The sequence below is a fragment of the Lycorma delicatula genome, chromosome 1 (assembly GCF_047948215.1).
Source record: "Lycorma delicatula isolate Av1 chromosome 1, ASM4794821v1, whole genome shotgun sequence".
Classification (NCBI taxonomy): domain Eukaryota; kingdom Metazoa; phylum Arthropoda; class Insecta; order Hemiptera; family Fulgoridae; genus Lycorma; species Lycorma delicatula.
In genome coordinates, this window is record NC_134455.1 from 332,322,894 (window position 1) to 332,349,740 (window position 26,847).

General features: G+C 30.5%; 1 protein-coding gene across 5 annotated transcripts in view; it reads right to left on the bottom strand.

Moving 5' to 3' along the window:
• Window positions 1–321: 321 nt before the first annotated feature.
• The window catches only part of LOC142334265 (long-chain-fatty-acid--CoA ligase 1), a 225,250-nt gene continuing 198,724 nt past the window's right edge, over window positions 322–26,847 (bottom strand). For 4 of the 5 annotated variants that reach the window (XM_075382166.1, XM_075382162.1, XM_075382165.1 and 1 more), the window contains 4 exons: window positions 25,891–26,169; window positions 18,901–19,044; window positions 17,934–18,107; window positions 322–7,901 (listed from right to left, as the gene is read on the bottom strand). In XM_075382166.1, the coding sequence (XP_075238281.1) occupies window positions 7,764–7,901; window positions 17,934–18,107; window positions 18,901–19,044; window positions 25,891–26,169 (735 nt within the window). In that variant the 3' untranslated portion in view covers window positions 322–7,763. Of the gene's footprint in view, window positions 7,902–17,674; window positions 17,823–17,933; window positions 18,108–18,900; window positions 19,045–25,890; window positions 26,170–26,847 lie in introns of those variants that run through there. The other variant, XM_075382164.1, reaches the window with a different exon arrangement.

Here is a 26,847-nt window from a genome sequence, read left to right on the forward strand (position 1 = left end):
AAGGGAAATCATTTGAATTGCTTTTTCACTGATTTAGTCCTTAGAGATAATTAGGCATCTTCTAATTGCCTTAGCTTTCTTAATCTTCAATTTACTTTACCATTTAACTAAAACAGAGGTAATTGATCTTTTGAATTTGTCTGTCTTAAAAATAAAACTACACTGTTCTTGAATTTGTATTCTGCTACTATTACTTCTAAACAATTTACATCACTTTTTGAGAGAATGAAACTGATTAGATCATATGGCTTAGTCCCATCAAGGTTGTTCTTTAACAGTGGAATGTAAAGGTATAAAAGGTACTGAATTATAAAAACAAACTTATTGTTATTCTTTTATTTTAATTATTAGTTATAACAAATATTGAACTTTTTAAATAAACTTTTCAACGCTATAACTGCAATATATATTTCTACAAAATAATGATAAATGATAACCATTATATAAATTTATGTATTTAAATTTGATAATTTAAAATTTCAATAAACACTATGTACAATCTGTTTCAATTATACATGAATATATTTTCACATATATACAAAACATGCACACCTACTCAAAATACTCCGAATAAATTCAAGGAACTGGTTTTTTAGAACAAATCTTATGACACCATCTATTAGTTGATAGTACACCCAGCATGACTGATTTGATTATTTAGAAATTTTAAGAACATTTCACTTTAAAATAATGTTATTCTACTTTTTTATATTTTAAAGTAGTCAAAGTTAGGCTGTTGTATTACATTGAGATTTGTTTAGAAAAATTTGCAGTTGTTATGGACTTATACAAAAATCTTATATAGCATTCTTCTTTTTGCATTCAGTGAAAAACTTTTAAAGATACTGTGTTTGTTTTTGCAGTTAATAGAATATTTTCTTTCCTAATTTTCTAAAAACAGCAATTTGCAAATACTGCAAGGCTTGATTAAAATTCAATAATTATTAAGCTTTAGAAGGTATTATGTACATTGTTGTTGGCAATAAGACTGTAATTTCAGTTAGATCTAAAGATTAAGTATTGTACATGTTATCTTAAAAATGTTATCATACATAAAATGTTCCACAAAAAAAAAATCGAGGCACTCATTTGTTTTTGTGATTGTTGAGGAAATGTAACAAATAAATATTTCATTTTCATAGCTAGGTGTTACAAGCTTTCTTAGGCATATTTTGATGAGGGAAATGAAATGACTTTAGAAATGATTCACTTAGAAAAGTTATTCTCAATTAATTAGACTCACTGGAAAGCATAACTTTTTTGGAATCTTAAAATAGCATTTTTATGTTTTAATACCAAGATACTAATAATGAATTCTTGTTAAGTGTAACTTACTGATGAATTATCAAACTTTTTCTAAAAATAGCAGTTTTCGATGTTTATAATACTCTTTACTGCTTCTTGATTAGATACAATCAATGAAAGAAAATTAAAATAAATTGTTTAAGTAAAAATTACATTTTTTAGTAAAAGAAAAGAAATAATGTGCACAAAATTAATCTGTGAACATATTCAATCATCCAACCAAGGCAGATTAATCCAAATGTAGATACACACATTTAGATTAATGTTAATTAAAAGAATAATAACAAACTTATATTAAAAAAAGACTATTGTTATACTTAGAAAATGTAGAAAAATGTTCAATCCTCTATGCAGTAATTGAAATAAGAAAAAGACAAAAAAGAAAAAAGTTATTTTCTTTTTAAAAGAAAATAAACCAAATATATAAAGATAAAATTCCAAAAAAGTATTTTTGGAAAGAATGTTTTAACAAAAAATTGATATTCTTCCTTTATTACAGTAATTGTTAATTTGAGTTAGTGTAGAAAGTTTTAAGGATTAACAGGTATTTTCCAGAATTTTCTGAAATTGTTATTTCAGAACCATACCATTTTCAGTATGAAATGTTTTAGAAAGAAAAATAGTTATAGTTATAAGTTAGGGTGAAATGCATAAACAAAAGGGTTAAGTATTGTGTATATAGATAAAATAAAAGCTTTGTCCCCACATTTTAAAGCACAATACTCTTACCTTGAGATTTTTAGGTGGAAGCTGTCCATATCTTATGATTTTGATATGCCTTGTTTCAGATAATTTCTATAATCGAGTCCTGTGGAATGAAAATTTGGGGCACAGTTTCTAATTAAGAGATTGTGAAAACGTGGAAGGAATTATAGATACTTCTAGAAAATTATTTTTACAATTAACTTTGTGCAATAGTGTAGATGTTTGATAAGAAATGTTTAAAAAAAGATTGGAGTGATAAAAAAGTGCCATAATATTGAACAATCAAACTTTAAATTAAAAGGAATGGTTAGGTCATAAATTGTTCTGTCTGTTTTTTTATTTGAAGTGCCAGAGTAATCAAATTCTTCATGGGAATAAAGAAATGGCAACATTATTTGAACTTTTGATTATTGTTTTTGTTAGAAACAAGTTACAAGAAAACATATTTATGTCTTTATAATTCTTATCTAAACCGACCCAATTTTGAAAAAAATATTTCAGAAAGTTGAAAAACATATATTCCTTTCTGATAAAGAACCCTCATTTGTTTTCTTTATCTTTGAGCTTTCTTTAATCACTTTGTAAAAGTGACTTATAGATCATTTTGGAATATTTGCTTATACCTCATTGCTTATTCAAAATGTATTATTAGTGAATTTAAAAATATATGCAATATTTGGATTTTTATTATCAGCCTATCTTTTGGAATTATTATTTCAGCACTACAGAAAATTCTATTGTTGAACAAGATCCTGAAACCATCATCATTAATTTTAGTCTTGTTTGATCGACAACCATTGCTCTGTACATACAGTAAAGAAGTAGGGAAAACATAATATATATGTGCATCAGTTTGTAGAACAGGCTGCTACTTTTGAGTAATATTATTCTAAACTGTCACAGTTTTTATTACGTAATTTTTGTTAGATTATGAATATTATTATGATGCTGGATGTTATTTTGAAAAAATACAGTTTTTGAAATACTACATAAGAAAAGATTGTACAGGTGTGCAAAGTGACTGTTATTTATAACAGTGTAACTTGAATATAATAAAAACCTGTGAGTATCAAACAATAGTTTCCTTTTTGTATTGTCAGCCCTTGAAAAGTCAAATCCATTATAGTCTGCATGAGAATGCTTACAGATAACTAGAGTAAAAAAGTAGGATGTAAAATATTAATAAATTTTAATTACATACAAAAATTATTTCAGAAGATGTGTTTTGTACCAAGTTGTACCTACGAATGAAGAATTAATGGTAATTTTTATTAGAGTTAAAAGTTATTTATATTATCAGAAACTGTATTGATTAATACAATATCTAAATAAAATGATATTAAAACTGTAACTACCATAACTATTGCCACATGATAGTTTACTTATGAAAATAATAATTATTTGTCATAAGAAAGATTATATTTACATGTTATTTACACATTTTTAATTCTAGTTTATTTTACATTTTGATAAAATACTATTAATGAAAAGGTTGATGGGGACATAAATATAAAAATTATTGATAAAATGTTTTTGTGAAATACTTTTATGAAATAAAATTATTTTTTTTAATGAATGATGAATCTAAATTATTTTATTTATATTGCTTTTTAATTTCTAATATTGCTAAATATAGTACAGCATTTTATTTAACATAGGAACAACATTACCAAAGAGTTTAGTGCCCAAAATGTATACTTAAAAAAAAAAATTGAAAGATTGATATTAATGTATCTATAGTTGTTTATGCTTATGCTTCAAATGTGAGTGACAAAAAGGTAGATAGAAAGGGTTTCATTTTATTTTTATTAATTGTCATTGGCTTGTAAAGTTATATTTTTGTATATAAAAAAAGAAAGGAAAATTTAGATAAAATATCAAATGCGGTCCAAACTTAAATCCTGGTGAAGTTAATACTTCACCACAACAAGTTAATACTAAAAAACATATCTGCAGAGTTATGAGATTCTTAAAAAAATATGATTATTTCTTATTTTTAAAAACATGAAATTTATTTGCATTATTGTAAAAGATGTTTATATTCAGCCTGAGTGTTGACTATGAATTCTGTCTGATTCCATTTACTGAATTTTTTGTAGGTTAAGAAGTTAATGAGACAAGTTAAGAAGATATTGTAAATTCTTACAAAGTAATTGGTGTCTTTATGTAACTGAGTATTCAAAATCATACAGTTTCATGAAGTTATTTACTCCTAAATTTTAATTTCATAGCAGTTGAAAAAATAAGAATACCATTTGAGGAAGTAAAACTATTTAGAAATGAAATAAAATTTAAAACAAAGCCCTTAAGTAGGTAGATCGATTTTAGATAATTATTTGTAACTGAGCAAAAGAATAATTAAAATGTTACAAGAGAAACAGAAACATTCACCTGGATGTTGTTCAACTTAACATTATGAGTAAACTTAGGTTGAATGGAAAAAAATGAATTCTAAAATTAAAGTAGATTATAGTTATGAAGGATCATATAAAAGCCATTGATTTTTGTTTCTTGGTTACTTCTTAGAAACCAAGGAACACAGTGTTGTACCTTAAAAGTAACATTATTTTAAGATACCTAATATTTTTATAGATAACACTCTAATATAAGATTGTAGTCTAATCCTTTACCAACTCAAATTAAATAACAGTGATACAAATAATTTTTACTGTATGTATCACCATAATTAAATAAAGGTGACGAATGAATTGAAAAATTATGCAATAATCTTGTCTCAGATTAAATTGGGAGGAAAGAATTTTAGTACAAAAGTGCATTAAGGATATTGAATCGTGCATTATAAACAACACTAACAGTGAAGTAGGTTTTTTGTGAAGCTGGTATGGTTGTAATATATTTTAAATGAATATAATTTTAATTCACTTGTGTTGTTAACATGTAGGCTAGTAACAAATATATTGTAATTATGAGAATAGGTGAAAATCATAAATGAGCAATTAGCTTCAGGAAAAAAAATATTATAATAAAGCTATTGCATTTGGGAAAAATTGAACAAATTAAAAAAAATAATAATAAAAAATTATTTATTTTAATTTGGGTGATATTAATAGTTGCTGTGAACAGATATGAACATTATGAGTGATGTAGATTAATATCTCTATGTAAAATGTGTAGTATTAATGTTTTGTAACTTTTTATTAAGAAAAGTTCTTCATTTTGTTATATTTTCTGGTGATTTACTTTATTTTAATTACTAGAATTGTGATAAAGAATTTTTTTAAGTTAATTTTTTTTTTACATTTTAATGCCATAATTCATTTTGTTTCTTAATCAGTCTGTTTCCTTGGCCTGTGATTCAGAAAATTTTTAATTGTTAGTTGTAATAGAGGTCATTAACTTTGTTGTATTTGTTTATGTTCATCGCATCAATCATTAAATTGCCAGTTTTTGTATCTAGTAGAAAGGACCATAAACTCCTTGTACATGTTATCTGTATTGCCCAGAATTTGTGAAAAAGTTGGTGTTAGCATGGAGAGGATCAAGCTAGCCTCTGTCACGATTAATTACATTTGTGCACTGATTGTCCTGTAAAAAACACTGTCCCTCTGTTTATTTATAAAAATAGGATGCGGTTACAATGACTTGCCACAGGAATATTATTCTTTGATGCAAGGGAATCGATAGACATAATCTAGCAGGTTTGTTTGTAAACAGAAATATCAAAACCAATCTTACAAAAATATTTATTTTGAAGCAGAATGAACAGGACTATTCATATTTTAATTTAAATAACTCATAGTAGTTATATTATTGTTGGTAATCATGATAATGTGTGGTTAACTTTTATTTTATGACTGTTTAAAAAAAAATTACTGACTTATCAAGTTTACCTGATTTATTACAAACTTAGATTAACTTTATTTAAGCTTATAGTTTTCACTAATGAAGATATTTTTTCAAAATAGGTGTTTGAAATTAACTATTGTAATCAAATGTCACTTTGTTTTCTTCAAATAAGTTTATTGGGAAATCTGTAAAGAAACTTTTCTGTTTCTGTAATTTTTCTAGTAGTTGCAACAAATGTGTTTGACTACCTTTCTTCACAAATTGATTGCATACGTTATGATTCTGTGCTGTTGAGTTTTATTTACTTTACTTCATGTTAAATAAAATTCCTTTTTATAGCCCTTCATTTTTAGAATACAGAAATCAACTATGTAAGAAAATCTTCTACATTGGTATACCATAGTATTGAAAGTGGCCATAAAATAAATAGCCTGCTTATTTCAACATATTTTTATTTAGTTATTTATTTTTCCTTAAAATGGTAGTACAAACTTACTTCAATGCACAGTTATTACATTTCAATTTTATACTACAAAGTAGTTATTAGTTTCTTTCTTAAAAATTCCATCAGTCATTTATAACTATTCTTTTTTATTGGAAAAAGAAAGGTTTTTCTTTATATGATAACAATGTTTAAAAATCTAAATAATTAAATAACTGATATTTAATTCATAATTAAACAACAAAGATAAAATATGCCTCTACAACATTTCATATTAATAAATTTTTAACTATCATTTTAATTATTTAAAATATGAATATTTCCTTTTAATGAAAGGTAACCTTGGATTCATTTTAGTTTTTAATTTAGAAAAAAAGTAATATTTGGAGAACTTCTGTTTATTACTGTATACTATATATATATATATATATATATATATATATATATATATATACAGTTACACCTTATTTCATTATCGGGAAAATTACTTATCTCATAAAGAGGAGAAAAAGTAGTTTGGACACTAAACATTTTTTGTTTAAAAACCCCAATGACTTCAAACATTCATTAAATAACTTGATGTGATAGCCCTTTAAAATAGTTAAAATGATTCTTTTAAAATATTTAATTTAAAATTTTAATCATTCTGTTTGAACTAAATTTATATTTGAATTTTTCCATTATCATTTATATTTTTAAAAATTGTGGTTTTAAACAACTCTATTGATTTTACTTATCTTTATTTTAAATTGGAGACACATTTAATAATTATTACTTGCATATTTATTAAATGCCTCAGTCTATGCACAAAGTTTTCTTTAAATGCATCACAATTTTAACTTTACAGTATTGTTTATTTGAACAAGTACTGCTTAACTAACTCATATTTCTACAAACTGAAATAAGAATAGTGTATTTCATATGTACAATAATATATACATTAACAAAAAAAAAAAAAAAACAAAATATTCAAGACCTAGAACTCATGAGAATAAGTATCTTAGATGCTTAACAACATAATTAAACAATATGAAAATATATGATTATCATATGAAAATAATATGAAAACAAGAACTATTATACAATTTTTTAGTAGCTGGGTAATTAAATTCTTTTTTTGATATGATTTACATAATCTTCTCTAATTTTCTACATTGATTAATAATGTTATATTAAAATATAAATTAGTCTGTTAAATTTTGATGTCATTGAATTTTTGTATTTTTTTTATATTTAAAATAGAGCAACATATAAAGCGACTTCTGAAACAGTAATCAGTACGACTTCAACATTTTAAACTTTGAAATATTAGGTAATGGAATTATATATCATATAGCTATGTAATTGAACTTCTTTCAGTAATAACTACATTTTGCTTCTTTCAGTAAACACAAATTCCAGTTACTATAAAATCACAGCGTCTTTTGATCAGTCAACTATTCATTATAATCTTGATTTGTCACAACACACAATTTTATGGTTCCTATAAAGAATTGATATGCTGCTATTCAAGTTTAACGTACATGTCTTCTATTTGTGGCTTGAAATATGCTCGTAGAGTTGGTCGTTTAGATTTGAATGTTGGAGTGAGCAAACCATTTTGAATAGAAAATGGATCTGGGTGTAAATAGAGATCTTTTACCTAAAAAAAAACAATATTACATTTTTGAAAAGTTTAAAGAAAATACAAATCAAATTAATTGCTGGAAAAATCTACTGCATAATATTTGGAAAATTTTCCATTTCTCAAGTTTTCTTTAATGTTGTTAATAGTGTTATAAGAAGAGTTTGTAGTAACAGGAAACTTAGTGTCAATCATGCATTTGAGAAATCATATTATATATATGCTTTTATATTAACAAAACAGTCATCAACAAAATTAACAATAAAAATTCATCAATATAATCGTAATATAATGAACTTTTATTTAAGTTCATAAAATAAAATACATTCCTTTTGTGATTGTGCTGATGTTAAGATTGCAAATTAAGAAACGTACATTATTACTAGAATCATTTTATTCTAATTTAATCCGATTATATGTATTCATATTCACAGAAAAAAACACACTGTGTTATATCACTAACTCAATGTTAGTGGTAAATTTAAGACAAATAGGTTCAGTGACAATTTGATGTAAGGGAGTCTGGTTCAATAGCAGTACACCTTAGATGGCTTGAATTTTTTTAACGAATGAAGTTTTTCAGACAAGATCTTAAAGGAAGTTAACAAATGTGATTAATATTTTAATTGTTAATTTCAACTATCAGTAGCATTCAATTTTAATAATGTTCTAGTGACAAATAACATTGCCTATAATGCTGAATCTTATTTACATTCTCCTAGTAACATTAGTTCAGATTTTGAGTAACTTACTGAGGAATTTTCTTTTCCATTGACTAAAGCTGTAGAGATTATGCTGGTTTATCTTCTCAATACCTTTTTATGATAATCCTATAATCAGGTATGAGAATGAACTTTAAGAATTCAGGATAACAACTTTATTTATTTGGCTATAAAAATTCTCCTTATCTATTACTAACTCCAAATAGGCGTCTATCCCAACATCACCCTAAAAAACTTTGCAGCTTCCTCGAAATTGGCTTTCAGTATAAATAATTCAGTTGAAAACTCCTGGTCATCTCTATGGCCTTATTACAAATGTTCCCACATAGTAAACATATTCTACACCCAGCTCCAACACACGCTGGATTCAAACCAGACAACTGAGATAATCATCGTGGCCGGCGATTTCAATGCCCACGTCAGTGTGAATAGACTTGGATGGGAGCTAACAGTGGGCAACTACGGGCATGGAATCATTAATGACAATATCTTGCACTTATTGTTCTTTGCAGCATCAAACAATCTGGTTGTAGGCAACAGCATCTTCCAACACCTACTTAAGTACCAGATCACTTTGCGAAATCCATTTGGCATTGTCTGCAGTATTGGATTATGTTCTGATCAGTTCCCGATTCTGATCATCACTTCAGTGATGATCAGAAGTGATGATCTGGTCCTCTCATGAGAGGACCAGATTATGGATCTGATCACTACCTTGTTAGAGTCAAAATACATCTGCGTCTTCATCATGCCATGCATAAGTCACCACAAACAACCAGACTGAACTGGTAACATATGCTGGATCCCATATGCAAGCAGGAATTCCAGATTGCATTTTTGAATCTATTTGAACAACTGGCAAAAACAAATGATATCGATGATGAGATGAACCAGGAATCTAAAGCCAATATGGATTGTGTCAAACTATAGTGCCCTAATATCTGCCACAGAATGGAGCCATGGATCTCAGATCGGTGTCTGGACATGGTGGAAAAACGGAAACAAGTAAAACTGACCAACTATGAATGCTATTGGCAATTAAACAAAGATGTCCGACGCAAAATGAAAGAATTCTCGGAGGCATAGAATGAGATAGCAGCTGACCTTGAAGAAGCTGCATCCAAGCACGAGTACCATACTCTGTACTGCACACTCACAAAGTTAAGCGGGAAGACAAAATCAACCAACGACAACATCTGAAATATGGTTTGATCCTTTGTGCGATCACCAAATGAACGGCTACAGTGCTGGAAGAAGTTTTTCCAAGAACACTACAAACGCAATCCTTCACAAGGATCTTCCACAGCTCCGCCACAAATTGATGCACCAGCAATGCCATTAAACTATGACCAACCAACGATTGAAGAAGTTAAAGCAGCAATAAGGTCGTTGAAGAATGGCAAAGCACCTGGAATGGATGAGGTCATAGCAGAGGTGATCGAAGCTCGGGGGGGGACATTCTGCTTCAATGAAGCCACATTCTACTTTAGTTGATCTGGCTCACAGAGTACCTTCCACCTGGAAGATAGCCATCATCATACCAATCCATAAAAACGGGGACAGTCAAGATTGCAAAAACTACCGTGGCATCAGCCTCCTTTCAATCATTACCAAAGTTTTCATGAAGGTAATTTAACTTGACTGCAGAAACACTGTGAACAGACGAGCTGTGAAAGAGCAAGCTGGATTTCGGCCACATCGTGGCTGCTGTGATCAGATCTTCGTCCTCCGTCAGCTGATGGAAGAAAGAATCAGTGTGGAATACAAACAGTTATTGTGTTCATTGACTTTCAGTTAGCATTTGACTGGTCGGCACCGTGGAATGCACTGAAAGTTGAATATGTACCCTCCAGGAAACCATTCACCTTTTCCAAGCATCATACAATGAATCAACCAGCTGTGTGCAAATCCGAAACAAATTATCTGATTCATTTTCCATTCAAACAGGAGTTTGCTAGGGGGATGTCCATCCCCCTGTTATTGCTGCTGTTCAACATTGTAACTGATGCTATAATGAGGACAGCATTTGCAGGAAGGCGTGGAGTACAATATGTTAAGGATCACTATCCAACCAAACTGATGTTTGCAGACAACAGCGCCACATTTGCTAACAGTGGTCACAGATATTTTGTATGAGATCTCTAGTATAGCAGAGTCCTTTGGACTGAGGATCAATGTTGATAAAACGAAGATACTAACAACTGATGGCTCACAGTACATTGTTTACCTTGGAGAAGCTCAGATCGAACAAGTCCAAGAATTCAAATATCTCGGATCGTTGGTCCAAGAAAAGAAAGTGGTATCTACAGCTAATCCATGCTAAGATTGGGCAGACAGCTACAGTTTTTGCCTCACTAAAATGATGCTTATGGAAGCAGACAAACATTACATCCAGACAAAAATCCGCCTCTTCAACACACTTATCCCAATTCTCCTCTATGGATCAGAAACTTGGACCCTCCTCCAAACAGATTTGAACTGGCTAGAGGTTTTCCAAATGTACTGCCTGCGCCAGAACATACAGATCTACTTTACAACCATATCGGAAATGAAGTCATCAGATCCAGATGCAGGTAGCAACCAACAGTTGAAGAGCAGATCCAAACACAGAGGCTGAGATGGTTTGGTTATGTGTGCTAGATGGATCCAGATCGTTTGAACACAGACTGCTCTGTAAGCAACATCCTACTCAGTGGAAAATTCAAACATCTATGCCAAAGAAAACCTGGATAGAACAAGTTGCAGATGACCTGAGGAATTGGCAAACTGACCTCGACTGGGCCAGTATCATTCCTACAGACCGTAAATCACGGAAAAGCATTGTGAGCCAAGTTCAGAATCCTTTGGCACCCACAGCAGCGTATTGGTTGTGACGCCAGCTGCTCCCTTCAGTCCACCAGCTAGAGATCAAAGAAGAAGATTGTCAGTGGAAAAGAATTTACCAATGTTCTTTGATGTATCTTTAATAAAATGAAGTTAGGTTTATGATGAGTATGTTTTGTTATTGCTGAGGCTTAGTGTTTAATCCTGCATAGCTTACTGTCACTACACAGAAAATAAACCCTGTTGCTTTTGGTTAAGAAAGGATGTTGCACTGCTGTAATGATTTTTAAAAATAATATTGTTTTCATGTTTTTTTCTATTTCATGTTATGTTAATATCATGTGTTCAGAACAATTAAAACTTCAAAACTGATTTTTGGACTCTAAATCCCTTTCTTTCATACTAGATCCCATTTTGGATTATTGAAAAAACTTAAGTACTCTAGCGAAACTAGATTTTTTTCAATGTAATTACTTTTTTTTACTGAGTTTTCAAAGAAAAGTATGGTATTGCTGTCTGTCGCATGGTGTGAGTGGGGGTGAAGATGAATTTTTCTTTATGGTTTGAGAGTATTAAAATACCATTCACTTGTTGGGATTTCCTTATGTTTTATATATATAGGCCTATGTATAAAATTTTATGGGTTGAAATTTCAAAACTAATAAATCAGTTTTATTGAAATTAGATATGCTATAATACGGTATCTGAAGTTGTGTATGTGAAAATTTGAGGAAGTTGGTTGAGGTATTCTTGAGTTACACATAACTAACCTCAAAAAAGGATGATCTTCTTTGTTACCTGTCACCACTGAATTAAATCATCCACTTAATCTTATGCTTTTGTGAAAATTACAGCTCCATTTAAGTATAAATCAAATATGCTACATTGCGGCACATAGTTTTATTGCAAGTACATTTTACCAAAGCTTTTTCTAAAATACTTTTTAATACTTTTTTTATTTTAAATATTAAGATAATTATGTTGTATATTTGTCTGTATTATTGCTGCTATAATTTTAAAAATAATGTTTATTATGCAATACATTTTAAAATTATTTGCTTAATATTTGATGTTTACTCAAATGGAGCAGTAGATTTCATGAAAGTATTAGCTTAAGTGCACAATTAAATAGTGCGTAATAGTAGAATAAAAAAACTGAAAACTTACCCAACGACACCTTTTTTTTTGTTTTGTAACTATGGTTTCTGTGAACTGGGTGCTTGAAGATCAATAAGGGTCTATTTCCAATAGGTTTACATCACCCCCACCAAATTTTTTCAAAATCGGTTAAGATTTTCATCCAGTAGAGAGGACAAAAAAATCTTACTCATACATACATGTATATAAACATGACCTGGTGCAGTACTGATTTCTAAATTTTTTTGAGATCCACAAAAATATATACTTCAGACAGTAACTAGATCGTTGAAGTATATTTTTTTGCACTTAAGAAAAATTCCCACACTAGATGAGTAGTAAGTCATCAGAAATCTGTATTTACTGTAATCATGAATATACGTTTATATCTCAAAATTAAAATTTGTTATTGATTATTTTACAATTCTTTATCATTTTGATGCCAATTTTGCTTCATGACTGATTATTTATGCCATAGGAAAACAGGCTGAAAACAGACTGGATCAGCTATGATCCAATCAGATTGAAACAGATCAGATCCAGATTGAAACAACCATTATGATCAGTTAGTACTACAACATATTAGCTATAGTTATTCATGTAACTGCAGCTTGATCAAATCAGCAGATTTCTACATGATGCTTCTTATTCTCTTCATTCATGCTAAATACAATATCTTTTCCTGAAATTTAAACAATATAATGGTTTTTGAATATCTCAGAGATTTGAACACCTATAACAGTTTTAAATCTCACCTTCTTACCTTCATGAGATGATTGAGGATTTTCTAAATTAATAGTAATCACATATACCAATTTCCTTTGAGATCTTGCCTGAAAATTCACCAAAAAGTAAGAAAGATTACCTCTTCCACTGACGGATGAATTAAGTTTCAATGGAAACAGGATCCCTTAACATCATATTGTTCAGTGGAGCGTTTGTCATAGATTTGCCATTGATGTTGTGTGATACTTTTATGGTTTTTTTCCACTAATATATCAAATTTGTGTTGTGTAGCTGAATATTAACCAGCAAGTTGAATGTGTCTGCGAAAATGAATATACTTAACATTTATTACTTTCCCTAGCAATAAAGTATAAATCTTTCTAAATATCTATAGAAAGATATATACGTATATATATATAACAAATGTTAAGTATATTCATGTTAAGTATATATATATATATATATATATACATGCAAGGGCAGCCCAGAAAGTAACTTACATTTTTGCATAAAAAACAGCAGCCATTGGAATAAAAGTTATGTACAATTTGAAAAAAAACATACTTAAACTACTTTTCTACAAAGATACCAAATAAATTGGGACATAATACAAACAAAACTCATCCACATAACTGTGGATGAGTTTTTGAATCACTTCATCAAAACATTTTGCTGACTTTGACTTCATTAATAAAAATTTATATAACTTTTATTCAGTGACATCTTCCTGGAGACTTGTCATCTTGAAAGTGCTTAGTTGTCAGTTTTTCATGTGAGGGGACAAATAGTAATTATTTGGTACCAGATCTGGAATGTATGCAGGTTGATTGAAAATTTACCAAAAGTTCTTGAGCACAGTGAGTTGTGTGCGGACATGCATTGTCATGGATGAAGAAAATCCCAAAAGTTAACATGCCATATCACTAGTTTTGGATTGCTCTTTATAGCTTTTGTAGGGTTTCTTGATACACTTCTACAATTATTGTAGGACCACACTCCATGAATTCAACAAAACTCTTTTCTCTTGATCTGTTGTTACCAGAGAACTGTTGTTCTGAAAGAAGTTTTGGAACCCATCGAGTGCAAAACTTATGGTAACCAAGTTTTTTATCATGATTTCATGCAAAAGGCTATAAAAATTTTCAGAAACTAAACTGAAAGTTCTGTAATTATAAAACACTGATAAATGTAAATCTTTCATCACCTTTGCTACCAGTTCATCAGACAGAATACTAGCAGCCATATCGTTTTTCCATTGTGAACATTTGAGTGGCTATTTTTAAACATGATATACCACTGCCTCACTCACTTCACTGCACCTTCATCATAAAATTTTTCCAATAAACATTGTGTAGTTCCTGTCCAAACTGCGAAAAGGGACTCCTGGCATTCCTTTGTTCATGAGCAGATGAACAGGGATCTCTGGGGCGTAGTATATAGGGTCTTGGAACACAAATGACAAAAGGGCGTTCTTCTGTCTGCTCTCTCTACCAGGTTCAGTGTAATTTCAGATACATCTGAGATTTTATACAAATTACTAGACGATTTACTGCCTGATGATAATGAAGCTGGAAAGACCACGTACCATCTGTGGATGTGGCAAGAAGTTGCTCAGTTCCACAGGGGTACAGTGTCCTTGGAGATCACCGAGGCTGAGGTGTGTCATGCTATCTGTAGTTTAGGTAAGGCCTGAGGCTTTGATGGAATAATGGCGGAGCTTCTTGTTCGCTCAGCTGGGGTGAGTGTGAGAGCTGTCACACGTGTATTTAGTAAATTGTTGTTTGGAGGATACTTCCCTGTGTGTTGGAAAAAGGGAATTGTGAAATTGTTGTTTAAAGGTGGCGACAAGGATCCTGCTGTTAGTTTGTCGTATAGGCCTCTGACATTATTTACGGTTATTGGCAAGGTCTTAGAGAAGGTTCTGCATCTGTGTATAAATGAGAGGTAAACATCGCAAAGATTGTTGTTGGAGAATCAGTATGGGTTTCATCCCAGAAAAGAGCAAGCCATACTTCGTGTAATGAGTGTGATAACAACCAGTGAGACAAAATATGTCCTGGGGATTTTCCTGGACATTTCCAGAGCATTTAATATATTATGGTGGCCTTCTGCTATTTACCTACTTCAAAAAAAGAGAATGTACTGTAAGTGAACTGCAAGTTATGCAAAGTTACTTCAGTCATTGGGATGTGCTGCTCCGTGAGGGCAGCCATGAGGTTGGCAAGACGCTGTCTAAGGGATGTCCCCAGGGCAGCATGTTGGGTCCATTACTGTGGGTGGTGGTTTGATTCTCTCCTGCGGCTGAGGTTGCCCAGTAAGTATTGCATCATGGCTTATACTGATGATGGGCTCCTGCTGGTTGAACACTGGTCGGTGTTGATGTTTAGCCCAGGAAAGACCACAATGATGCTCCTCAAAGGCCTTTGGCAGAGTCGGCGTGTCTGTGTTTCAATGGCAAGCCAGGGTTTAAAGTATTTTCAAGTTCAAAAATACCTTGGGGTGTTTCTTGATGAGAAACTGCAATTTAAGAAGCACCTTCAATACGTCACGGAGAGAGCCTGCAATGCCTTCTTTGGTATTCGACCTGTGGTCAATCCTGATTGGGGTCTTAACTTTAAGGCTATGAGCATCTGTAAAAAGGTGTGTGTGAGGTTATTATGCTATACATGGTGCCTATTTGGGCGGATAGGCTAAAATATAAAAGTTATCGGGACATATTAAGGGCTCAACACCTAATATTGTTAACGGCAACGGGTGGTTACCATACTATTTCACGGGAGGCAGTCTTGGTGATTGCAGGCGTGAAACCAATATTGCGTCTGAAGCAGCAGTGGTATGTTTATAAGAAGTCTGGTGAATTGACTTGAGATAAATTTCAAGAAATTGAACATGGCAATCCCTTGTGGCAGGCCGGATGGAATGGGACAGATGGTGGGCGTTATACACATGATCTCTCTCCAAATATTGTTGGTTTGCAGGACGCCTCTTGGGTATACCCTAATAAATATGTGATGCAATTTCTTTCCGGCTATGGTACTTTTAGGGACAGACTGCAGAAATTTGGTCTGTTAGATTCTGGGATGTGTCCTCAGGATGGACAATTGGACAACACCTACCATGTTCTTTATGATTGCTCAAAGTACGAGTTAATGCATACAGAGACCATCTTGATCTTATCGGGTCTGCATTGGATCTCTGTATAAACTGGAGGAGCCAGGCCAAATGGGTAATAGTGGAGAGTTTTATAGTGTACTTAGCAAAGTAAAGAATTGCTGAGGGGATCTAGAGCTCTGCTTGGATTTTTCTTTTTTATTCTATTTTTGTTGATGTTTTGTTTTATAAATTATGCTTTTGTTGTTGTTCTTGTCCTTTGTTTTGTTTTGAGGTTATTGTGTTGTTATTGTTCCGTGTTGTTTACTGAACTCACTTTTACCTTCTACGGGTAAGTAGTTCAATTTCTTTGTTTAGTTAGGTATTTTCAGTTGCTTAAGACTCTGTGAGATGTGTTTTGTTTTGAGTTCATTAAACAGTAGTACACAGATGGGAATGTCACTTGTGGCATTCTGGTCAAGGCTGACTGGAATATGTCAAAAGCCGAGGTTTCGAAGATGACCTCCGGTAAAGCCTATAAGGGCTTGGAACGGAGGCTGGTCTTCCCCTACGGGGTCAGAATGATATATCTCTATGGGTTTGTAGTTTTTTCCAAAAGAAATCAAATAACCGATCTCACTTCACAACTAGCTGTATTTTGTATAGCATCACACTTGTAGAAAATCAACGAGATGAGTCTCTGCCCTTGAAGTAGCGCAGCTTGATGTATACTTAATCAGACTACCAACAACCAACCCACTTCTTCATATTACTTAAGCTACTTTTTGGAAGTATTTTGTAGCTAATTTTTGGGTAGCCTTCATATGTTTACTGAATCTACTTTTGGTTTTCTAAGTAGCTTGTATCTGATCTACCTACAGCAATAAAATAACCTGTTTGCTGTTAGAATATTCGATTTGCTGTAATTAATATTCCAAATAAAATTTGCCTCTGTAAAGTAAAAATTATTGTATCTTAAGTCATAATACTTCACTTGTGACAATGTTTTTTCAAATAATATGATAGTTCAAATTCATTGAAGATAAATTACTAATAATGATTTTTCAAACTGTATTTTAAAATGGTAATAGTAGATTTTTAATGGTAAATTTAAATTTCTCATGCCAAATACATAAATATATTTCATGGTTTAATAAACAGAAAATGCTACTTCAAAGTGTACAGAACATGAATTCAAGGTTGAGATTTTTAAGAGAGATCTCCTAGAAGAGATACCTTTAAGAAGAGACTATAAAATATTTCTATTTTTATGGTTTTTCAATCTTTATTGTTGGCTACAAGAAAAGTTAAAAAAAATTTGTATCATCTTTTTCCTTTGTTTTGTAGCTATTATAATTTGCACTAAATAATGACCAGTATTAACTTGTTATTTCAAAGAGTACTTTTGATTGTAGAAGTAGAAGCATTCTGCAAAAATATTCTGTTCAAAAAACAAGATATTAGTTATTATGGGAAAACTGACACCATTACTAGAATAATGTATTCAACAAAAAAATATAGCGAGTTTTTTTAATAGTATAAATTGATTTACCTGTTCAAATGATTTTAGACCTCCTTCTTTGCCCCATGATATCATATCATCCATTATTAATTTTTTAACTTCAGGATTGGCACAGAGTATTGAAAGTGTACCAGGAATTTTATTTTCTAAAGCCCAACACTTAATCACATCTACTTCAGGCACAACAATGGCAACTATACAAGACTGAAAATAATTTAATTATATTAATGTACAAATATGAATGAGGATAATTTTTATAATTATATAAAATTTTGTGAATGTAATTTTGTTACTTATTAATTAGTATTTATAAATGATGTATAACTTATATAAATATAATTGTTATATACAAATAAATTAATTATAAATATTTATATATTTTATTCATACTTTAAATGTATAGTGGACACACAGTATATTAGCCGAATAATTTGGCAATAGTTTTGAATATATTATCAATTACAGTATCTACTGACATTGCTCCTTGATGAAGTGACTTCAGAAGGTAATAAACAAAGACGATGTCAGAAGAATATTAAAAAATCTTTTTTTTGTATTTATGTTATGATTATCTTTGGAACTTACACAGATACGTCTATCCTTAAACTATGTCAATATAACAGTAAGCTTCTTCTAATTTAATTCATAATAACTCCACACATTCATTTTGAGCAAATAATTGTCACAAAGCCATTATTTGCATTTATAGTTTCTTCCCACTTTCAAATCCTTAGTTTACAAAGAGGGAAACTTCACCGTCTTCTACTTGTGCTAGTTTCCATTATTCAGATTTACTCTTATCATTTTTGTAGCTCATTATAACTGATGCATAACCTTTACAAATATTTTCTGTTCTAGTTACAGAAAATAAACTGAGAATTATAATACCACTATTAAAAATGATTGAGATGTCCAGGGTTGTTTATTATTATTTTTTTGACAGGCAAAATTAAACCTCACATACATTTCTTATAAAAAAGTATTTTTATGAACTTACTTTAAGCGACTCTCCATGCACAAACACTTGGTGCACATATTGACTTCGACAATATATACTTTCTATTTTTTCAGGCACTATATATTCTCCTTGGGATAATTTGAATATATGCTTCTTACGGTCAATAATTTTTAATGTACCATTCTAAAACATAATTAAACAGAAAGTTTTGTGTTATAAATAAAATAATACTAAGTTTTATAATGACTAAGATAAGAAAGTTTGTAACTGATGAGAAAGTCCAAGATGTTATTTTTTGACGGAAAAATGTTTCATTTATATCTATTACACAGAATAATTTCAAATTTCACAGCAATCTCTCGGGAGATGATTCTATAGCCAAAAATAAGAAAAAAACATTTATAAACATAGGTCTGAAAACAATTCGTTAGAGAGTTTTAGCTCGCCATCCATGATCTAGTATTCAAATCAATAAATAAAAATAATGAAAATATTAGGATTTTAATCTTTATTAGGATTTGAACCTTAGAATTCTCGACTTTGAAATCAGCTGATTTGCAATGATGAGTTCACCACTAGACCAACCCGGTGGGTATTAACACAGTCCTAGCGAGTTTTATACTACTATGGAGTACGCAAAGGAAAAAAGTCGAGGGTTATGAATGAAAGGGGAACCCTTTCATTTCAAGAAACGAAAATGGAGAGCAGAACTGGCATTTTTTACAAAAAAATGTGGTGGAACTCTTGGAAGATATTCCATTTGCAAATGTGGTTTTTCAATGATGGCGCACCTGTTGTGATGTGAATGAATCACTTAAATAACACATTTAATAAGCAATGGATTGGTTGATGCGGAGTAGTAAAATGGCCACCTCAATCTCCTGATCTCATGGCAGCCAGACTTTTTACTTTGTTGGATGGAGTCGGTTAGTCTATTCTGCTTGTATTGGCACACAAGTAGAATTGATACATCATACAGTAGAAACTGAAGCTATTATTAGGAATAATAATGATGCTATTAGACTAGCATCATTATTATTCCTAATAGTAGCTCCAGCTTCTACTGTCTGATGTATCAATTCTTCTTGTGTGCCAATACAAGCAGAATAGACATTCTATAAGATATAAGATTATTAGAATAGGTATTCTAATAATTAAGTAGTAGAATTATACTAGCATTCACCAAGTTAAACTATACATTGAACAGAGTGGCAGCCACACTGAACAACTGCTTTGAAGAAATGTTTGCAGCTTTATTAAGGAACCATTTTGATACTTAAAAATTTTTAGAAAAAATCAAAAAGTATTTTTTTATTTTTTTAAATCTACCTTTTATTTATTTTTTTTCTGTTACTGATAAGTTTTCTACATATTTTCATCTACATTGTGTTGTTCAAACATTGATGAAAATTGTTCTGTTTAAAATCACATCACTTTTCTGATCCAGTTTGTCTGTTTTGTTTTTTTTTTTTATTAAAGTTGAACTCAAATCTCTGTATAATTTTAAAAAACAAAAATTTGTCTCCAAATTTGTTCTTAAAATTAGGTGTTATTCACTTTTTTATAAAAAAAGATTATTTAGGAGCAAGTATGACTTTGTAGTCTCCACTACATGGAACTCTATGGACAATTCCAGCATCAACTCTATATAAAAAATGAAGTCAAAACACATTTTGTCAAGCTTAAACTTTCATTTGATTATTTTCCTACTAGATGAAGTTTCTTTTATATTTCAATAAAAGACAATTTTTCTACATACAACTCTATGTCTAAACATATTTATGTTGAGCTAATGTTTTTGCAAACCATGTAGGCGTACGTACTAGATCTCAATAAAAGAGATGTGATGAACAAATTGTATCACAATTTATTTTTAAATAGAATACTTAATAGTGTTTTGTATCTTACTGAATTCATCCTGTAGAATTCATTGTAGGATAAAAACAAATAAAAGTTGTAGGATTAAAAATAAATATGTCTTGTATTTAAGCGGGATCCTGTAGAAAAAATGGACTCAACCAACTAACACACATCGTTACTCAATTTATTTTCAATCAAAAACACATGGGACTTTGACCATACTTGACCGGTGTGCCTACAGAGATTTCAGAGTAAGTTATACTCTTATTTGGAAATGCTTGGACACGTAACATTTTTGTATTATAGTATGTCTTTATTTTATATAGAATTCTGTATATATTTTATATTTTTGTTTAGCAATGTAACTTATAAATGTGGGAAAAAATTAGATTAAAATCATTCCAACATATGGGATGGCTCTGAGCTGACATCAATTTTGTTACCTCTGCTAACTTTAGATTGCTTGAAAATTTGTGTAGATTCGCTTGGACCAATATTTGTCTTTTCTTTTACTTCAGGTCACTCCAGCCTTATTTAAAATGCACAGGATGTTGAGCACCCTAGATTACCTGAATAAAATGCATTTTTTCAATGAGCGCATTTCTAATATAGAGCCTTGATGTTCTTGAAGTAAAAAAAAGTACTAAAGTGGTGTTAATGGGAGGAAACTCATCTAATCCAATTATGTATGAAATTCAAACTATTCAGATGAAAAGATAAAAGTGAAAATTAGTAATTCATTAAAAAACTGTTAGCATAGTTGGATAAAGTAATATTTTTTAGATGCTTCAACTTCTTTTGGTGAATCGGTCAAGTTTGATCAAAGTCCCATCTGTTTTCGACTAAAAATAAATTGAGAAACAATGTGGGTTACTTAGTTGATTCCATATTTTCTTTAGGTATCCCATTTTAACATGAGATATATTGTTTTTATCCTACAACAAATTTTACAGGATGAATTCAGTAAGATACAAAACACTATTAAGTATTCTATTTAAAAATAAGTTGTGATACAATTTGTTCATCACATCTTTTTCATTGAGATCTACTATATAAATGGTTTGCTAAAAACAATAACTCAACATAAACATATTTAGGCATAGAGTTATATAGAAAAAATGTCTTTTATTGAAATATTAAAAAAAATTCATCTAATAGGAAAATAACCAAATGAAAGTTTAAGTTTGATAGAATGTGTTTTGATTTCATTTTTTGCATAGAGTTAAAGGTAGAATTGTCCAAAGAGTTGCATGTAGTGTGGGCCATGAAGTCATACTTGCTTCTAAATAATCTTAATTTTTTTTGTTAAAAAAAGTATGATCAATAGTAATTTTTAAAATAAATTTACAGACAAATTTCTGTTTTGAAACAGTGTGGTTGTAGGTATGAACAGTGTTCAATATAAATATTACATAAATCAAGAAAAATAACTGACAGGATGTGTTTTGATTTCATTTTACTATTTACATAAAAGTAATAATAAAAAAATAAGGTAATAAAATTTTATGTATTTTACATAAAGATAAAATGCAAAATGGTTTTTCTTGGTTTTTATCTAGTCTAAAATAAAGTATGCTTTAAAGATTGATTGAGAATTGTGTTTTAGTTTTCTGTAAATTTAAATCTTTTTAGGAAAGTCTTTTATTTTTATACGGTTTTCTTGTAATCCATATATAAAAAAGAAAATTTATTCAGTTTCCTAAGATTTGCTTTTTTTTGTACTTCAGAGACTTAATATTCATAATTAACTTAAAATTCCAAAAATAAAAACAATAATAGCCATTTAAAAATTAATATTTTTATTTGATTTAAAATTTTTTACATAAATGCTATGGAAAACAGCATTAATATACGAGGTCTGTTCAAAAAATACGTAGACTAACGTCATAAAACAAAGTTACTTGTCTGGATCCCCTTCAAAGTACTCTCCTCCCCGACACACACACTTATCCCAACAGTGTTTCCACTTTTGATAACAGTCCTAGAATGCTTATTTTCTGATGTTCTTTAGTTCCTTCGTCGCATTTGCCTCAATCTTGGGAATTGTCTTAAATTTTCTTCCTTTCAAAGGTCTTTTGAGTTTGGGGAACAAGAAGTCACAAGGAGCAAAGTCAGGTGAGTAGGGTGGGTGGGGAAGAATAGTGATTCAGTGTTTGGCCAAAAACCTCACGAGTTCTGAGGGCTGAATGGGCTGGAGCGTTGTCATGATGAAAAAACCAGTCACCACTCTTCCACATTTCTTTTCTGCCGGACAGCGTCCCGCAGACATTTGAGAACTTCAATGTAGTAAGTCTGATTCACTGTTGAACCTTGGGGGAGGTACTCGTGGTGGACTATACCCTGAGCATAAAAAAAAACTGTCAACATCACCTTCACATTGGAACGAAATTGGCAAGCTACTTTTTGTCTTGGAAATATTTCACCCACCCACTGGGACGATTGAACCTTTGTTTCGATCATCCAAGATTCATCACCTGTTATGATCCTCGACAAGAACTTTTCATCTTCTTCTGAACGTTTAAGCAATTCTTAACAAGCCTGGACGCGATGGGCTTTTTGATCATCTGTCATCAGGCATGGAACAAATTTTGCAGCGATGTAGTGCATCTTCAATTTTTCGGTCAAAATCTCTAACATGATCCAACTGATATCCCACACTCTTCAGCAAGCTCTCTGATGGTCAGATGTCGATTTGCCTGAGCCAAGGTGTTGATTTTGTCAAGGTGTGACAGGACGTCCAGGACGCTCATAGTTTCCAATCGACTGACCATCTTTAAAATGTTGATGCTGCTTAAAACATGTTGCACACTTCATAGCAATGTTGCTGCAAGCTGTCTGAGCATATCAAAAGTTTCACTTGCAGATTTTCCAAATTTAACACAAAATTTCACAGCAACTCTTTGCTCGTTCAAGTCAATCATTCTAAAATCGCCAAACGAAAAAATACACTTCACAAACAACTGCGTAGCTAAGCTACCAATATATTATATTTGCAATCAAAAAACTGTGTTATAATCAGCTGATCTGTACAAACATGGCGATGCTAAGTGGATTTGACTGGAACCAACTGGACCCGAGCAATTCAAATAGTCTACGTATTTCTTGAACAGACCTTGTAGCTATAAATAAAGCTATTAACACCTAGATATGACTGTTTTATATTATATTAATAACTGAGTAAACTTTTTATTTCTTCTTTCATCTGATCAGTTGATGATCAGTCAAACTAGTCGCAAGTCTGAATATTTTTAGAGTAGTTATTGTGGTCTTTGATGCGCTCCAATAAAAAAACAAAATGCTAATTAAAAAACAAACCATTTTCCACATAGATTACATTTTTATTCAGGATTCTTAAATACTATCATTCATGGATACGTCACTCTTATTTATTTAATAGAATGAATTTGAAGGTGTCGAAAACCCCTATTTTAAAAATTAAAGAGGTAGCGTTGATGCCTGTCTATCAAGTTGTGATAACAATTTTCTCACAATTAAATCCTCTCCAAAGTTAAATAAAAATTTTTATTTGTTTATTGGTAAATTAAGAAAGTTACTTTATTCCACATCTAAAACAGTATATTGTTCAACAAAACATTTTCGTACTTTATTCTGTTTTTCTTAAAACCTAAGTGAGGTAGAGGTATGAGGTCAATTTTATTCAATTTCCTAGATCAAAAACCATAGAAAGCACCAAATTTACTCCTTGATTTGTACATCATGAATTTTAGTACAGTTTAATTTCACAGAGGGAGCAGAGAAAGCAGGTCTAAATGTTTTCTAAGCCAAAACTCGCTAACTAACCATTTTCTGACCTATTATTATATGAATTTCTTTCTAATTTTTTGCTGTAGAATCATCTCCATAAAGATTGCTCCGTAATTTTGAATTATTTTGTATATTATATTCAATTAATTGTGGAATTACCTTTGTTTGTGGCATTTTTGAATGTGACTGAACAATATGTTCAGTTGCTGTTTTATTTGTTTAACATCCTATTATGCTGTTTTTGTTACATTTAGTGTATTTGTGAATTTCATATTGTTCAAATAAACAATGAAATAATAAATGAAAATCTTTTGATTAAATAATGAAGAATTAAGGTGAATTAGAAATATTATTAATATTAGCAAGTTTTTCTTGCAACTAATTTATTGCAATAGATAATTTATATCAATGAACTGCAACGATCTCATCAAGCTGCAATTTCTGAATCATCACTTTATTTTTGTCGACTTAAATCTATCATTTTTAAATGAATTTAAAAATTATCTTCGACAGATGATTTTTTTTGTCATTAATTATTGTGATGATCTATTGTCATTAACAGTAACTATAATTAAGGTAATACCTACAGTTAGTTAGTTTGATGAATAAATAAATATAAATTATCTACTGTATGGAAAGGCATATTTGATTGATGTCATATGTACTGATATCATTTTGTTACTTGTTATGGGGAAGATAACTCAATAAATCTACTTTTAGCTACACAGTTACAGAAATAGCAATAGTGACTAGGCTGAAATGAAGGTGCTGTGAATTTATATTAAAATGACTATTAATTATATACAAACTGTATTTTAAGCTTCATAAATTTCTGTTTGTTCAAATTTAATGAACGGTATTGTAACACATTGTTAAGCATGATTAACAGCATAACATTTATCTTTCTTACTAATTCTCTGTATGTTGCATTTTAACCAGTTAAGTGTGGGATTATTCTGAGAGTAAAAAATAAAAAATCTAGTCTCAGATTTTGTTGAGTTGAAATAATGTGATTTCTTCCATATCCATGCACATGCATGCATACGCAAACATACACACACACACACGCGCGCGCGCGTGCACAAAGAATTGAAACCGAATAGAATAGAATGATAATGTACTGTTAAACATAGCACTTTTATCGAGATCACTCAGCTAAGTCAGTTAAGTATTATAATATTTAGGCAAATGCAAAATTTTAATCAGATGCTTTCTTAATAAATAAATGCATTTCTTATGGATTTATTTTGTTTTTATTACAGAAATGGTAGTAATTAAATAAAAATAAATAATTCTCCAAAAAAACTGTATCACCTAAAAAAAAAAACATTTTGTGTCATTATAAACTCCTAAAAACTTTTCAGCTCTCTGAAAAGTTTTTACTTTTAATTTTTATTAAATTACCGGTAGCCACTGTCCAATATCTCCTGTGTGATGCCAACCATCTTCATCAATTGTCTGTGACGTAGCATCTGCTTCTTTATAGTAACCTTGAAAGACATTGGTGCCTTTTACACACACTTCTCCTTGATTAGACGCTGCAAAGTATTCCATTTCTGGCACGTCGACTAACTTGACACAACAGCAGGCCACTGGGGGACCAACATGTTCTGGCACAAAATCACCTTGCACTGTCAGTGTTACTGGAGCACAGCATTCTGTTTGACCATATCCTTCTACAATCTGGAAAAAAAACACATACTGTTATGGTGAAACTGTTAATGTGGTATATTTTTTAATGTATTTTTAATATTTTTGGTCTTACATATACAGTAACAAATCTATCAAAAGTGATCATTAATTTTAATAAAATGGGATGAAGAACACTGTCAGCAGATGAATAATTTAAAATAATTTCTAACGTACTTATTTTCTGTTATGATTAGAGCTGAGAATTTTCAGAATTTAGATAAAAGACAAGAACGGCTTATAAAACCTTTTGTGGAGAACTTACAGTTTATAAACTGAGTGGGAACCTTAGTACAAAAGAACAGCAGCATTTATCAGTGAGGATTATCATAACAGTATTAATAATGTTTCGCCATAAATAAAAAAAAAAACCTCTTGAGTTTAAATTTGATTCTGTTAGTCATTTAAAATTTTGTATAATCGTTGCCATTAAATATTAATAATATTGTTAAAAACTTATATCTTTCATAGTATTAAACTGTAGCAACTTGAGATTAATTATCAGTAGTGTGGTATTGCTCGTTCTTTAGTTTCACAAATGTAAAAAAACAGGATAGAACATTATCGTATAATTAGATTTCTGACATAATTCCTTGATTTTCACCAAACAGTACCTGATGATATTGCACATAATTTTACTGAATGTTCACAATAAATGACATTTAATAAAAA